The following is a 14,411-nucleotide window of genomic DNA, read 5'->3' on the forward strand; positions in this document are numbered from 1 at the left end:
TGGGGCATATCCAATAACTAGTAGCCACCAGACTTCAGGGCCCATTAATCTTATGTAAGCATCTTCTAGTCACCAGCAACAACTGAAAAAGTCTCTTTAGCTGTAAAAAAACCCAAGCTTTGTTTAACAGCTATAGCTGTACCACCCTTCCTCATCCTTAATTCAGGTTATAAACACAGATAGTTTATCTGTTTCTTGCTTCCTCCGCTTTCTGCAAGGTTGTTCACACACACACACACACACACACACAGAGAGAGAGAGAGAGAGAGAGAGAGAGAGAGAGAGGTGCTCCCTTGGTCCCACCCCCCATCTTTGTTGCTCTTTCCTCTTTTCTTTTCTTTTTTGCTTCTTACATCTGCATAATGGAATTTTCCCACTTGGGAACAAACAAATTGAAATTCCCATCAAAAAAGATGCATAATGTATGAACAGATCAACAGTGTTAAGTTGGCAGCGTCCTGCCATCTGTTAGATACCTGTTTAAAATGAATGCCTCAGACTTACCAAACACAACTCTAAAGAGATTTTGATTCTGATGAACATACAGATTGTGGGTTTTAAAAAAAATAAATCAAAGTTGGGGGATTTCTCTCCCCTTCCTCCGAAAAAAAAACACCCTTTCTCCTGTTTGTTGAATTCTCCTGGTTATTGCAATTTGCAGAGCTGATTGTGAGACACTCTTGGAAATCATGATGGTCTTAAACTAAAAAGAATGACAATGTGTTTTCAAACGTAATGCTGCTCTTCCTATGCATAACAGAGAGATGAAGGCTGCAAAGTGTGCTGGCTTTCTGGCAAAGCTCTGTCCCAAGTTGGATCCTCTTCGTCTTTTCTAACTTCTGCAAGGCACCTGCCCCCATCAGCCCCATAGGCCAGCATCATATGGTTGGGGTGACTGGGGCTGATGAGAATTGAAGTCCAAAACAAGATTTGTGAAGCCTCTTCTAGATTAATGCTGCCATAGGAGCCAACACTCCTATGAGCTGAGGATTCTTCAGCCTCCCAAATAAAATATTTGAGGGGGCCACCCACCCAAGTTGATGGGTATTGCCATTCAAATGTTGTGTATGCACCATGCCATGTGACTGATTATGTGGAGTTGGGGCTTACCTCCCTCCCCCAATATTTCATTCAAGTTGGCACCTCTGAATGCTACACCACAGCAAGAGGAGATCTCATTTTGGTTTCTTTTACTAAGAAGTTGGAATAGCCTAACTTCTGTCTCCTATGCCCTGGCAACCTCAAGGTTAGATTACTGCAATGTGTTATATATGGGGCTACCTTTGAAGACAGTTCGGAAACTGTAGCTGGTGTAGAGGCCAGGCTGCTCACTGGGGCAAGACAGTCTCAGCATATAACACAAATCCTAGCTCAACTGCTACCAGTTAGCCGCTGGGCCTAATTCAAAGTAAAGCCATTTGCAGCTCAAGACCCCAGTACCTCAAGGACCACCACTCCCCATATGACCCTTCCTGGAATCTGTGGTCATCATAAGAGTCGCCCTCTTTCTGCCCTCTCCATGGGAGGTCCAGAAGGTGGCAACACGGAATGGGACTGTTATGTACTGAAGTTCTCACCCTGGGCCAGCAGGGGGATACTGTAGATAGTTATGCAAATGAAGGTTCGAAAGTGATGTTCAGTGATTGGATAGTTTGTATGTAAATGAAGGATCGAAAGTGACGTTCAGTGATTGGATAGTTTTAGAAAGTTGCAACAGTTAAGCTGTTCTGGAGCTCTATATAAGCAGGCTGACTGAGCTCTTCAGTTCAGTTCTGTTCTGGCCTCGGAATAAACAAGAGCTGTTTGAAGAATCACTGTGTCGTCTGATATGTTCACCCACAACTTAACAGGGACCTTTTCAGAAGTGGCTCCCCACTTGTGCAATGCATCTTTAAAGGTCCAGTCGCGGATGACTCTGGGGTTGCGGCGCTCATCTCGCTTTACTGGCTGAGGGAGCCGGTGTACAGCTTCTGGGTCATGTGGCCAGCATGACAAGCCATTTCTGGCGAACCAGAGCAGTGCATGGAAATGCCGTTTACCTTCCCGCCGGAGCGGTACCTATTTATCTACTTGCACTTTGAGGTGCTTTCGAACTGCTAGGTTGGCAGGAGCAGGGACCGAGCGACGGGAGCTCACCACGTCTCGGGGATTCAAACCCCCGACCTTCTGATCGGCAAGTCCTAGGCTCTGTGGTTTAACTCACAGCACCACCCGCGTCCCTTGCAATGCATCTTTAGGCACCAGGCAAAAACATTTGTTTTCCACCAGGCCTTTTGCTTTTAATTATCTGTGGCCTCCTTGGGTGGGTAGGTTGTTTTAATCCTGCATTTTAAAAATATGAATTTATTTTAGATTTTTCTATGCTTTGTTTTATGATGGTCTAAATGTATATTATTTACATATTGTTTTAATTCACTTTAGGCTGCACTAGCAAAAAGAGTGACTAGTAAGTTTATTTAAAATAATAATAATAATGATAATATACCACTCAGTCATTAGCATTTCTAAGCAGTGGGCCTAAGAATAAACTATATAGAAAATAAAACAGTAAAGATCCATAATAAAACCAAACATTATTTTTAAAATAATAATAATAATAATAATAATAATAATAATAATAATAATAATGTCTACTGGATTTACCTGTATTGTCTTACCTATAATATCCACTTAAGAGGGCAGCTTGGGTGCTTCTCATTTATTTGCTACTCTCCTGCAGCCACAATTATGGTCATATGACCAGCTTGACCAGCAGTACAAAACTAGGGCATTTACCGTATATCTCACTGCCACCGCCCCCCGGCATATGCAGTGTTCTCCCCCTCCTCTGGTAATTCCCACAACAACCCTGAGAAGTAGACCAGCCTGAGAGGCAGTGTAGTCACAAGGTCACATCCAGTAAGCTTCATAGCTGAGTGGGGATTTGAACCCTGCGCTCCCAGGTCCTAGTCAGAAACACTAACCACTATCCCACATGGTCTCTCTCCCGCAGTCACAGGGTGCAAGAGAAACTTCCTCTGGCAGAAAGTGTGACTTTGGAACACCCCAACCCCCTTGCCCACCCAAGGATTTGGCAAAGGATTTACTCCCATACAAAACCCAGCTCCAAAAGCCCCTTAATGAACAAATCCCAGCCATGAGCTATTGTGCTGCCGGGGGGGGGGGGGGGGGGGCTAATGCACCATGCCTGCTAAAACCCATTTCATCCAGCAAAAACACCTTGTCCTTTAAAGTTACTGCAGCTTTCTATTTTTTATTACTCATCTGGGGCTTGAGAAGCCATTATTGTCATTAGGAGATTTCCGAGGTTTAACCCTCTGCTGTTAGCATTTAGTTCCACTGCCAGGAATTCGCCAGCTCACATATTTACTGGAAAAGCAGGCAAATATACATTGTACACAGAGACATGAGATGCCTGCATGCCAGATCCTAGTTTCCACCCATCCTCTCTTAAAAACTGCAAATTCCGCCACACTCCAGCCAATAAGCAGAGTGGCAGGGGAAACCAAACAGATGGGAGGGGTATAAAAAATAAATTACTCTTAAATTATTATTATTATGAAGGCAGGATGACACAGATGGAGCCAGCGCCATTGTCAACTGCTCCCTTCCCCATCATCATCAGTGCAGAAATATGTTAGCCTGCAACTTTTAAAAAGAAAGAAAGAGAAGAGACAGTCCAAGGAGGACAGAGCGTGCTCATTCAGGGGCCACAGAGTGTTGAAGGCAAACATTTGGGGAGGGGAAGGGAGGAAGCAGACAGGGAGGGAGTGGGAGCACTGGAGTCCCTGACAACGAACAGCATCTTGGGTGGAGGGGTATTTTATTGTTCTCTTGGTGGTGGATACTTAGGTGGTGAACTGAATCTGATAACAGGGATGAATGATGGACTCATGTTACTGTGCAGATTCCCTTCTTCTTAGTGACACGTTAGTGATATATCTGGAAATGTATTATGGGAAGGGAGGGAGGTCTTAAAAGTCCATGCAAGCCCATGCTAGGGGTTCCTACTCTTTGTGTGTTTGAACCTTGTTGCAACAAATAAAGTTCAGGTCTACTGACCGCTCTTTGCTTCTTTAACTTGGCAGGAGATTCCTTCTTTTGCTGATCAGGAGAGACCTGTGGGGAGTGGCACCCCAACAAGCTGGGCAGCAGAGTAAACTTACACCCAGAAGTATTATAACAGTATAACCAAAGGGAAAATGAGCAATAAATTGTTTGTCAAAAGTAGAGCTTCCATGTGCAGCAACAGTGAATTTTTCAGCATGTTATACCCTAATGGAGAATTTATAAAAAAGGATGTATAGATGGTAACTCTGTGCAAACCCTTTCAAGGAGTTTTGACGTGTGAATTTATTATTGAGTGAGCTTCCTTCAATTGTATTTTGGTTTGATTACTCATTTCAGGAAATGATACTTTTGTAATCATGCTAGGTTCCAGGTAAGGTGAAGAAATGCTTTTTGCAAGTCTTATTTCAAGTAGAAAATGTCCTTCCATTGCAATCCTATCACAACCTGGCTGACTAGCTTGCATTTGGCAGGGAAATTGTTCACCCCCTTACTTTCCTGTGTGTAGCTCAATGAAACAACCGACCTTAGTTATTTGAAACGCATTCCAAGTTCTGAATGGAGTGAAATGCTTGCATATAATATTTATTACTTGCGGGTGGGTGTCTGCCTGTATGATGAAGGCATGGGTGTATGATACATGTGTTTGTATGATGGCAGACTGGTTTGGAAAGACTTTGTGGGCGTGGAAGAATTTAACAATCACTTTAAAATACCTGGCTGTCTTTTGCCTAACTTATCCTGTTTTCCTAAGGTTATGTTGCATATCTAGGGTGATCGGGAAATTAGCAATTATTTTTCAGACATTAGTTTTGTGTATGTATTTTAAACTCCTTCATGGATCACTGCCTTGCCGTGGCGAAGGGGCTTGAATAACTCAGAGAAGCTATGAGCTATGCCGTGCAGGGCCACCCAAGATGGACAGGTCATAGTGGAGAGTTTTGACCAAACGTGATCCACCTGGAGCAGGACCTGGCAAGCCACTCCAGTATCCCTGCCAAGAAAACTCCATGGACAAAGACAACAGGCATATAAAAGTTATGACACTGGAAGATGAGCCCCTCAGGTCGGAAGGTGTCCAACATGCTACTGGGGAAGAGCGGAGGACAAGTATAAGTAGATCCAGAGCTGATGAAGCGGCTGGGCCAAAGCCGAAAGGACGCTCAGTTGCGGATATGCATGGAAGCAAAAGGAAAGTCCAATGCTGTAAAGAAAAATATTGCATAGGAACCTGGAATGTAAGAACCATGAACCTGGGTTAGTTGGATGTGGTCAAAAATGAGATGGCAAGAATAAATATTGACATCTTGGGCATCAGTGAACTAAAATGGACGGGAATGGGAGAATTCAGTTCGGATGACTATCATATCTACTACTGTGGACAAGAAACCCGTAAAAGAAATGGAGTGGCCCTCATAGTCAACAAAAGAGTGGTGAAAGCTGTACTGGGATGCAATCTCAAAAATGATAGAATGATCTCGATACGAATCCAAGGCAGACCTTTTAACATCACAGTAATCCAAGTTTATGCACCAACTACTGGTGCTGAAGAAACTGAAATTGACCAATTCTATGAAGACTTACAAGACCTTATAGAAGTGACACCAAAGAAGGATGTTCTGCTCATAATAGGGGATTGGAATGCTAAAGTAGGGAGTCAAGAGATAAAAGGAACAACTGGCAAGTTTGGCCTTGGAGTTCAAAACGAAGCAGGGCAAAGGCTAATAGAGTTCTGTCAAGAGAACAAGCTGGTCATCACAAACACTCTTATCCAACAACACAAGAGACGACTCTACACATGGACATCACCAGATGGGCAGCATCGAAATCAGATTGATTATATTCTCTGCAGCCAAAGATGGAGAAGCTCTATACAGTCAGCAAAAACAAGACCTGGAGCTGACTGTGGCTCAGATCACCAGCTTCTTATAGCAAAATTCAAGCTTAAACTGAAGAAAGTAGGAAAAACCACTGGGCCGGTAAAATACAATCTAAGTCAAATCCCTTATGAATACACAGTGGAAGTGAGGAACAGGTTTAAGGATTCAGATTTGGTGGACAGAGTGCCTGAAGAACTATGGATGGAGGCTCGTAACATTATACAAGAGGCAGCAACTAAAACCATCCCAATGAAAAGGAAATGCAAGAAAGCAAAGTGGCTGTCCAACGAGGCCTTACAAATAGCGGGGGAGAGAAGGCAATCAAAATGCGAGGGAGATAGTGAAAGATACAGGAAATTGAATGCAGATTTCCAAAAAATAGCAAGGAGAGACAAGAAGGCCTTCTTAAACGAGCAATGCAAAGAAATAGAGGAAAACAATAGAATGGGAAAAACCAGAGATCTGTTCAAGAAAATTGGAGATATGAAAGGAACATTTTGTACAAAGATTTCCATAATAAAAGACAAAAGTGGAAATGACCTAACAGAAGCAGAAGACATCAAGAAGAGGTGGCAAGAATACACAGAGGAACTATACCAGAAAGAAATTGATGTCTCATATACCCCAGGTAGTGTGGTTGCTGACCTTGAGCCAGACATCCTGGAAAGTGAAGTCAAATGGGCCTTAGAAAGCATCGCTAATAACAAGGCCAGTGGAAGTGATGATATTCCAGCTGAATTATTTAAAATTTTAAAAGATGATGCTGTTAAGGTGCTACACTCAATATGCCAGCAAATTTGGAAACCTCAGCAGTGGCCAGAGGATTGGAGAAGATCAGTCTACATCCCAATCCCAAAGAAGGGAAGTGCCAAAGAATGCTTCAACTACCGCACAATTGCACTCATTTCACACGCTAGCAAGGTTATGCTTAAAATTCTACAAGGCAGGCTTAAGCAGTATGTGGACCGAGAACTCCCAGAAGTGCAAGCTGGATTTAGAAGAGGCAGAGGAACCAGAGACCAAATTGCAAACATGCGCTGGATTATGGAGAAAGCTAGAGAGTTCCAGAAAGACATCTACTTCTGCTTCATTGACTATGCAAAAGCCTTTGACTGTGTAGGCCACAGCAAACTATGGCAAGTTCTTAAAGAAATGGGAGTGCCTGATCACCTCATCTGTCTCCTGAGAAATCTCTATGTGGGACAAGAAGCTACAGTTAGAACTGGATATGGAACAACTGATTGGTTCAAAATTGGGAAAGGAGTACGACAAGGCTGTATATTGTCCCCCTGCTTATTTAACTTATATGCAGAATTCATCATGCGAAAGGCTGGGCTGGATGAATCCCAAGCCGGAATTAAGATCGCCGGAAGAAATATCAACAACCTCAGATATGCAGATGACACAACCTTGATGGCAGAAAGTGAGGAGGAATTAAAGAACCTTTTAATGAGGGTGAAAGAGGAGAGCGCAAAATATGGTCTGAAGCTCAACATCAAAAAAACGAAGATCATGGCCACTGGTCCCATCACCTTCTGGCAAATAGAAGGGAAAGAAATGGAGGCAGTGAGAGATTTTATTTTCTTGGGCTCCATGATCACTGCAGATGGTGACAGCAGTCACGAAATTAAAAGACGCCTGCTCCTTGGAAGTAGAGACATCACCTTACCAACAAAGGTCCGTATAGTTAAAGCCATGGTTTTCCCAGTAGTGATGTATGGAAGTGAGAGCTGGACCATAAAGAAGGCTGATCGCCGAAGAATTGATGCTTTTGAATTATGGTGCTGGAGGAGACTCTTGAGAGTCCCATGGACTGCAAGAAGATCAAACGCATCCATTCTTAAGGAAATCAGACCTGAGTGCTCACTGGAAGGACAGATCGTGAAGTTGAGGCTCCAATACTTTGGCCATCTCATGAGAAGAGAAGACTCCCTGGAAAAGACCCTGATGTTGGGAAAGATGGAGGGCACAAGGAAAAGGGGACGACAGAGGATGAGATGGTTGGATAGTGTTCTCGAAGCTACAAACATGAGCCTGACCAAACTGCGGGAGGCGGTGGAAGACAGGAGTGCCTGGCGTGCTCTGGTCCATGGGGTCACGAAGAGTCGGACACGACTAAACGACTAAACAACAACAACAACAACGTATTTTAAAAATCTTTAAAAGTTGTTACACACTGCAAGTGTTTCCCCAGTATAAGGAATTATAAGTAACATAGTTATTTACTTCTTTGTTCCCTTTTCTCCACCCAAGGTTTGCAGTGTAAGTCTCAATTTACTGCTTTGCTGCATTGCTTTTGCGGGGTGGATGGTTGGCTCAGTGCATATTAACCATGCCTGCCTTCCTAACGTAAGAGGAAGGGGGCTGAAAGAAAACATAAGGAATCAATAAACATAGTATAAAAAAATAAAACTTTGTATTCAAATAATATATTGCTGACTTTTATGCCTTTTAAAACAACAACAATCTTTATTACGGTCCAGAGACCAACAAAACATTACAAATCAATACAGAGTTCATACAGCCTACCTCCAGGTTAATCAAGCACTTTGTTTGGAATATAGGGCTCATTTGTTCTTGCAACCACCGATAAAAACTTTGCCACTGCCAACGTTCTAGCTTTTGTCCGGTCTTCCAGTAGGAACCTGACATAGTGAACCTCTGCCCTTTCCGGGAAAGGCACCAGCAAGGGTAGTATCAGTTCAGCCCTGGCCTGCTCATACTTCGCACAATGTAACAAAATATGATTTATGGAATCGATGTCTTGAGCACACGAGCAAAGTCTGTCCTGGTAGGGAACTCCTCTCAACCTACCATCCAGCACTGCAGAGGGGAAGACATTCAGTCTGGCCTTGGTGAAAAGCCTTCGATAGTTAGGTACTGTCAGGTTTTTGATGTAAGATGTTAACTCAAAGACATACCCATACTGAACTCCTGCTGCCAGTGGACTACAGACTGCGTGTGACTGAGATCGCAAGTCACTGTGTGCATTGTCTCATAATCTTTGTTTTAAAACCTTTTGGGCGCCTTCATAGCCCAGGTAATACAGTTGGGGGGAGACAGACCAATAGAGGTGGCTTTTTTAGCCATGGTTTTCTGCCATTTGCTGACAAATTCCTCATTGGTCAAATGTTGGTACAGACCCTTCCCTAGATTAAACACTGAAATCCTGAGCCAATGTCTTAGGGCAGCCCACCACGCTCTAGCTGAAATTGGGCATTCACCAGCTTCTAACAGAAGTACGGAGTTGGGGACGCAGTTAGGTACCTGCAGCAGAGATCGTATAAATTTTGCCTGAAAGCCATCTAGCTTTGGCAGGTCCCCATTATGCCAGTCATTTGCTGCATACAGGAGTTGGGAAACGGGCTTTGCATTGAAAACCCTTAGGGCTGCTGGAACATATTTGCTGCCCTTTGTGAAGAAGAATCTATGTATGGCTAGCTTTGTAATCTCCGCCTTTTGAAGGGAGGTTTGCCAATGGTGCTTCCAAGATCCTGTATGATGGAATGTGAGCCCTAGGTAACTGAAGTATTTTACCTGTTCAAGGTTATGGCCATCCAGCACCCATTTAGACTGGGAGAATCTTCTTTTGAAGACTAAGATTTTAGATTTTTCATAATTAATGGATAAACCATTTCCAGAACAGTAATCAGAAAATTTCCTCAACAGGTAATTCAAGCCCGGTCTGGAACGCGAGATGATGCTGCGTCATCAGCATACAACAACAAAGGGGTCCTTCTCATTCCTATTTTTGGAATGTGTCCATCTGGGTCCATTAAGTTCTCTTCTAGGTCATTTAAGAATAGACAAAACAATGTGGGGGCCAAAATACAACCCTGTCTCACCCCCCTAGTCATCTTGATGCTGTTAGATAGCTGTCCCTGTCGACCGCATCGGACCTGCAGTTTGGTTCCATTGTACAGGGCTTTTATAAGAAAGAGAAGTCGTTTGTCCTGCAAAATCAGACTCAATTTGGACCATAGCTGGGATCTGGGGATGGAGTCAAATGCTGATTTCAGGTCCATAAAGGCCACGAAGAGTTTACCCTGTAGATGTCTGGTATACTTCTCAGCTAGGAAGGACAGCATTAGACAGTGGTCTGTTGTTGAATGATTCTCACGAAAAGCTGCCTGGGCTTCAGATAGTATATTTTAAAACAAATCTGTTGAGGTATGTGTGTGCTTGACAGCCATATGTCAGGAGTGCTCTGATGGTGTTTCCTGCTTGGCAGGGGGTTGGACTCGATGGCCCTTGTGGTCTCTTCCAACTCTATGATTCTATGATTCTATGGGCTGTGTGGGCCAAACTGAGTCTTTGACTCGGGTGAGAGAAAGCCTGTTTTATTCTGGCAACAGCTCCCAGAAAGGTCAATGTTGCAGAAAAAACTCTTTTTGGGGGGTGTTAAAAAAAAGCAAGCAGTGTTTCGTAAAAGCCTTTGTCAAATCATAACAGATTGTCCAATTAAGCCCAAATGAGATGAAGGGAAAATGAAAGTCAATGAACATCATCTGTCTTTGGTGCCAAAGACCAGCCCAGCAGACCAGTGGAGATTAATTTTTAAATGTGGCATTAACACCCAGAAAAAACAGAGGGGAAAATTCTCCCCAGGCCAGATTAAAAGTGAAAGCCATCATGTCAGATGAGGGAAGCTGCCAAATGCTGGCAAAGGGAGCACTGGAGAACAATGCTCTTCATCCTAGGGAAATGTGGGAAACCCTTTCAGAGAATCATAGAACTGTACAGTTGGAAGGGATGAGAGGGTCTCTGACAGGCTCTGCTTATGTTTTGCTTTTGCATTTGTTGATATACAGTTCTGCCGTGCAAAATATTTAAGCCAGAGCTGCAGATGATTCAGGAAGGATCCAGTGAATCTTTCAACATTCAGCTTCATCCGATATCCACAAGTAACAGTATTGGGAGAAAACCTTTTCTTTCTCTCCTTTCTTTGTAAAGGAGCTGCTCCATTCCCTTGATTAAAGGCTTGTGGTGAGAAGACTAATACCTCCAGTCATCTATTATGGGAAACAGAGGCGGAGCTAGCTGCTCTGGCCCCCGGAACGGCGCGCATGCTGTTCACCCAGGGGCGGGGCTAGCCACCCACAGGGCAGGGCGAGGCGAGCATCCCAGGGGGTGCCACCCGTGACGAGCGGCTCAGGGGGGCGGGGGGCAATGTCACCCCCCCTCAGAGATGACACCCAGGGTGGCCCGCACCCACTGCACCCCCTACCTCTGCCATGATGAGATACACACTTTTTAAAAAAATGTAGAGCTTATTTTGCATGCTGAGTGCAAAGGAGGAAGTCTAGCAACCACAGCTTCAGTATCCAAACGACCAAGACAGAAATGAGGTTAAAATCCATGCTGTAGTCCAATACAGATGCATGTATGAACAGGAGTCAGTATTCTAGTTTTATCAAATAATCACATAAAAATCACATTAAAAAAATACATGGATTGAGAAAACTCACCCACAACTGTGAGATTTTGGCAATGCTTGCCACCCTCACAGTATTTTCAGAATGGGGAGAATATATCTCATAGCAGGTCAGGTGTTTTTAGTTCCCACTTTCAAATATATGCCTGCAGCTCAGTTTGGGGAAAGAGTTTTATCAGGAAATGCAGAAGGCAGGGAAACAGCTTAGATTCCCTCCTCCCAACATTTTTCTCATTGTTAACCATCCCTCCCTAACCCTGCTTTTCTGCAAAGGAGCCAGACACCTGGACTTTCCTGCACATAATGGCATGGCAAGTAGAGACTGGCTGTGAGGACAGCATTTGCTGCAAACACACAGCCAAGGGCATCAGCCCAGAAAAGGTTTGACCATCTATTTCCTCCTGCTGCCTCCTCCCATCAAGCCAGGTAGAAACAGCTGCAGCTCACAGATGCTATTTACCCAGAATTATTATCCTAATTATAGATGTGTGCTAGCTGTAATTGCCTACGTCTCCAGAATGGCATGTTTTCAATGGAAATAAGCAAAGCAGATTATTGATTTAATGGCTCTGGAAGACTGGTGTCACTAAATTGCCATTACCCTCCATGCAATTCTTCTGTCAGGCATAGGGATGTGCTTTGCAGGACTGAATCAGAGTAGCTGTGAGCAGTCTCCATCACCCCTTCTCCCCACACACCACCTGCTAATCCCATTCTCACATGCCTCCAATCTGTTGCGCCTGGATTGCTGGCTGAGGAGCCTTCCACACAAACATTATTGTTTGGGTATTTACAAAGCACAGCACTTATGTTACCTGAATAAAGTCATTGTGCCCTTACCAACACCTGCAGCTAGTCTTGACTTTATCATCATATGCCAAACTTTTCTACAACAACTTGTCAGGTTTTTTTCCATTTAGGGGATGCCATCAACCAGCATGGTTGGGCACCTGCTGGAGGGGGGACCTGCACCCCAGAAAGAAGTCCACTATCTAGTGTTCCCTTGGGTCTGCACCTCCCCTTGTCCATTGCAACATGGCTTGCTTGCTCACCCACCTCTTGCTCTGATCCAGGCTACGGTGGTGGCAACAGAACTTCTGACTACCAGTAGGGCCGGCCCAACCATGAGGCAAGGTGAGGCGAATGCCTTGGGCAGCAGGAGCCACAGCATTTTGCAGTTTCCCTCAGGTGCCAAAACATCTTGGGCAGCCCTGAATACCCATTGCTAGAAACTGAAGGAGAGGAGGGGCTCTTGTGCCTGAATCCTGCTTGCGGGTTTCCCAGAGACATCTGCTTTGCCACTGTGAGGAGAGGAGGCTGCACTGGGGGTAGGGATTGGCCTGACCCACCAGGACCCTCCTTATGTTCTTAACTGGCAGTGAGGGCTGGAGCCTGGATAGAAAACTTCCAGTGTTTGACGCCAGGAGTTCCACAACAGCCAAAGCAAATGCAGCATATAAATGGAAGAACACATTGTGACTCTTCTCATTTCCCGAAAAGCATTTAGCAACAGATGTGGGGCTCTGCATGTTTAAACTGAATGATTTCTACACCCCCACCCCACCCCTTTGACTCTCTCTCCTCCCCCACCCCACCCCGTTCCTAATCTAAGGAGATCCATCTCGGGATTCTCTCCCTGCAGCTTCTGGTCCACAACACCAGGCCCCTCCAGGATCCCTTTTCCCCTCCAACAGCAGATGCTGAAAGCACAGCTTGGCGATTGCAAGCAGTAGAAAGACAGAAGCAAACACACAGAGGAGAGACTAATTAGTGTGGTCCAAGGAATTAAAGACAGAAACAATCTATTTAACTAATTGCCTTAATTAAATTCTAAATGCTTCCTGTGAAAGATGCCTGTCTATACTGAAGGCACTTTAAAAAATAAAGAATGGGTTGGGGATGTAGATTAATTCTTTTACTTCTATTATTGGGTTATTGTTTTTTCTTTTTATTTTATATATTGTGATCTGTTTTGTGAACCACCCTGAGACCTCTGGGTATAGGGCGGTATGTAAATTCAATAAATAATAAATAATAATAATAATAAATGCAGTCAACCAATCCATCCATCCATCGATCCAGCTTCTCACCTTGCCACGAAGCTTCTCCAGCTCCTCCCTGCCCCCGGACGACCCTGCATCTGCCCCTGAGGTCTCCAGCAGGAGCTGCATGTCAGCCAGCAGAGCATGAGTCCTCTTCAGGTCACGCCGGAGTCGCTTCTCCACATCAAAATCTCGATGGCCAATCTGGAAAGGGGTTGGGAAGAGAAAGCAGGGGCAGGCTTAGGGTGGGCAACTTGCACCAAGCCCCAAATCTCATGCCCTTTCCCCTTTGCACCTATAAGTATAAATTAGCATATAATAATAAATAATAATAATAATAAATTTTATTTATATCCCGCCCTCCCCTGCCGAAGCTGGGCTCAGGGCGGCTAACAACATTCTAAAACATTCATTATAAAATTAATCAAATCAAATTAAAGTCAAATTAATGGCAACCATCAAGCAAAATTCTGTGCAGATTGCCGATTGCCAGAGGAGGGGGTCAGGCTGCGCCCTGACCAAAGGCCTGGTGGAACAGCTCTGTCTTGCAGGCCCTGCGGAAGGATGTCAGGTCCTGCAGGGCCCTAGTCTCTTGTGACAGAGCGTTCCACCAGATTGGAGCCGCGGCCGAGAAGGCCCTGGCTCTAGTTGAGGCCAGCCTAACCTCTCTGTGGCCTGGGATCTTTAGGATGTTTTTATTTGCAGACCGTAGATTTCTCTGTGGGACATACCAGGAGAGGCGGTCCCGTAGGTACGAGGGTCCTAGGCCGTATAGGGCTTTAAAGGTTAAAACCAGCACCTTAAACCTGATCCTGTACTCCACCGGGAGCCAGTGCAGCTGGTATAATACCGGATGGATATGATCTCGTAGCGAAGACCCCGTAAGGAGTCTCGCCGCGGCATTCTGCACCCGCTGGAGTTTCTGGGTCAGTCTCAAGGGCAGCCCCATGTAGAGCGAGTTACAATAATCCAGTCTGGAGGTGACCG

The 14,411-nt window shown here is 44.7% G+C and overlaps 1 protein-coding gene across 14 annotated transcripts in view; it reads right to left on the minus strand.

The window, feature by feature from the left end:
* The window catches only part of MYO18B (myosin XVIIIB), a 362,275-nt gene that overhangs the window by 81,365 nt on the left and 266,499 nt on the right, over positions 1 to 14,411 (minus strand). For all 14 annotated transcript variants that reach the window (XR_013390943.1, XR_013390944.1, XM_077920002.1 and 11 more), the window contains one exon: positions 13,473 to 13,628. Coding sequence is in view for 12 of the 14 variants with exons in the window: in XM_077920002.1 (XP_077776128.1) it covers positions 13,473 to 13,628 (156 nt within the window). In the remaining 2 variants the exon portion in view is untranslated. The remainder of the gene's footprint in view (positions 1 to 13,472; positions 13,629 to 14,411) is intronic.

The sequence above is a fragment of the Podarcis muralis genome, chromosome 16, assembly GCF_964188315.1.
Source record: "Podarcis muralis chromosome 16, rPodMur119.hap1.1, whole genome shotgun sequence".
Taxonomy (NCBI): domain Eukaryota; kingdom Metazoa; phylum Chordata; class Lepidosauria; order Squamata; family Lacertidae; genus Podarcis; species Podarcis muralis.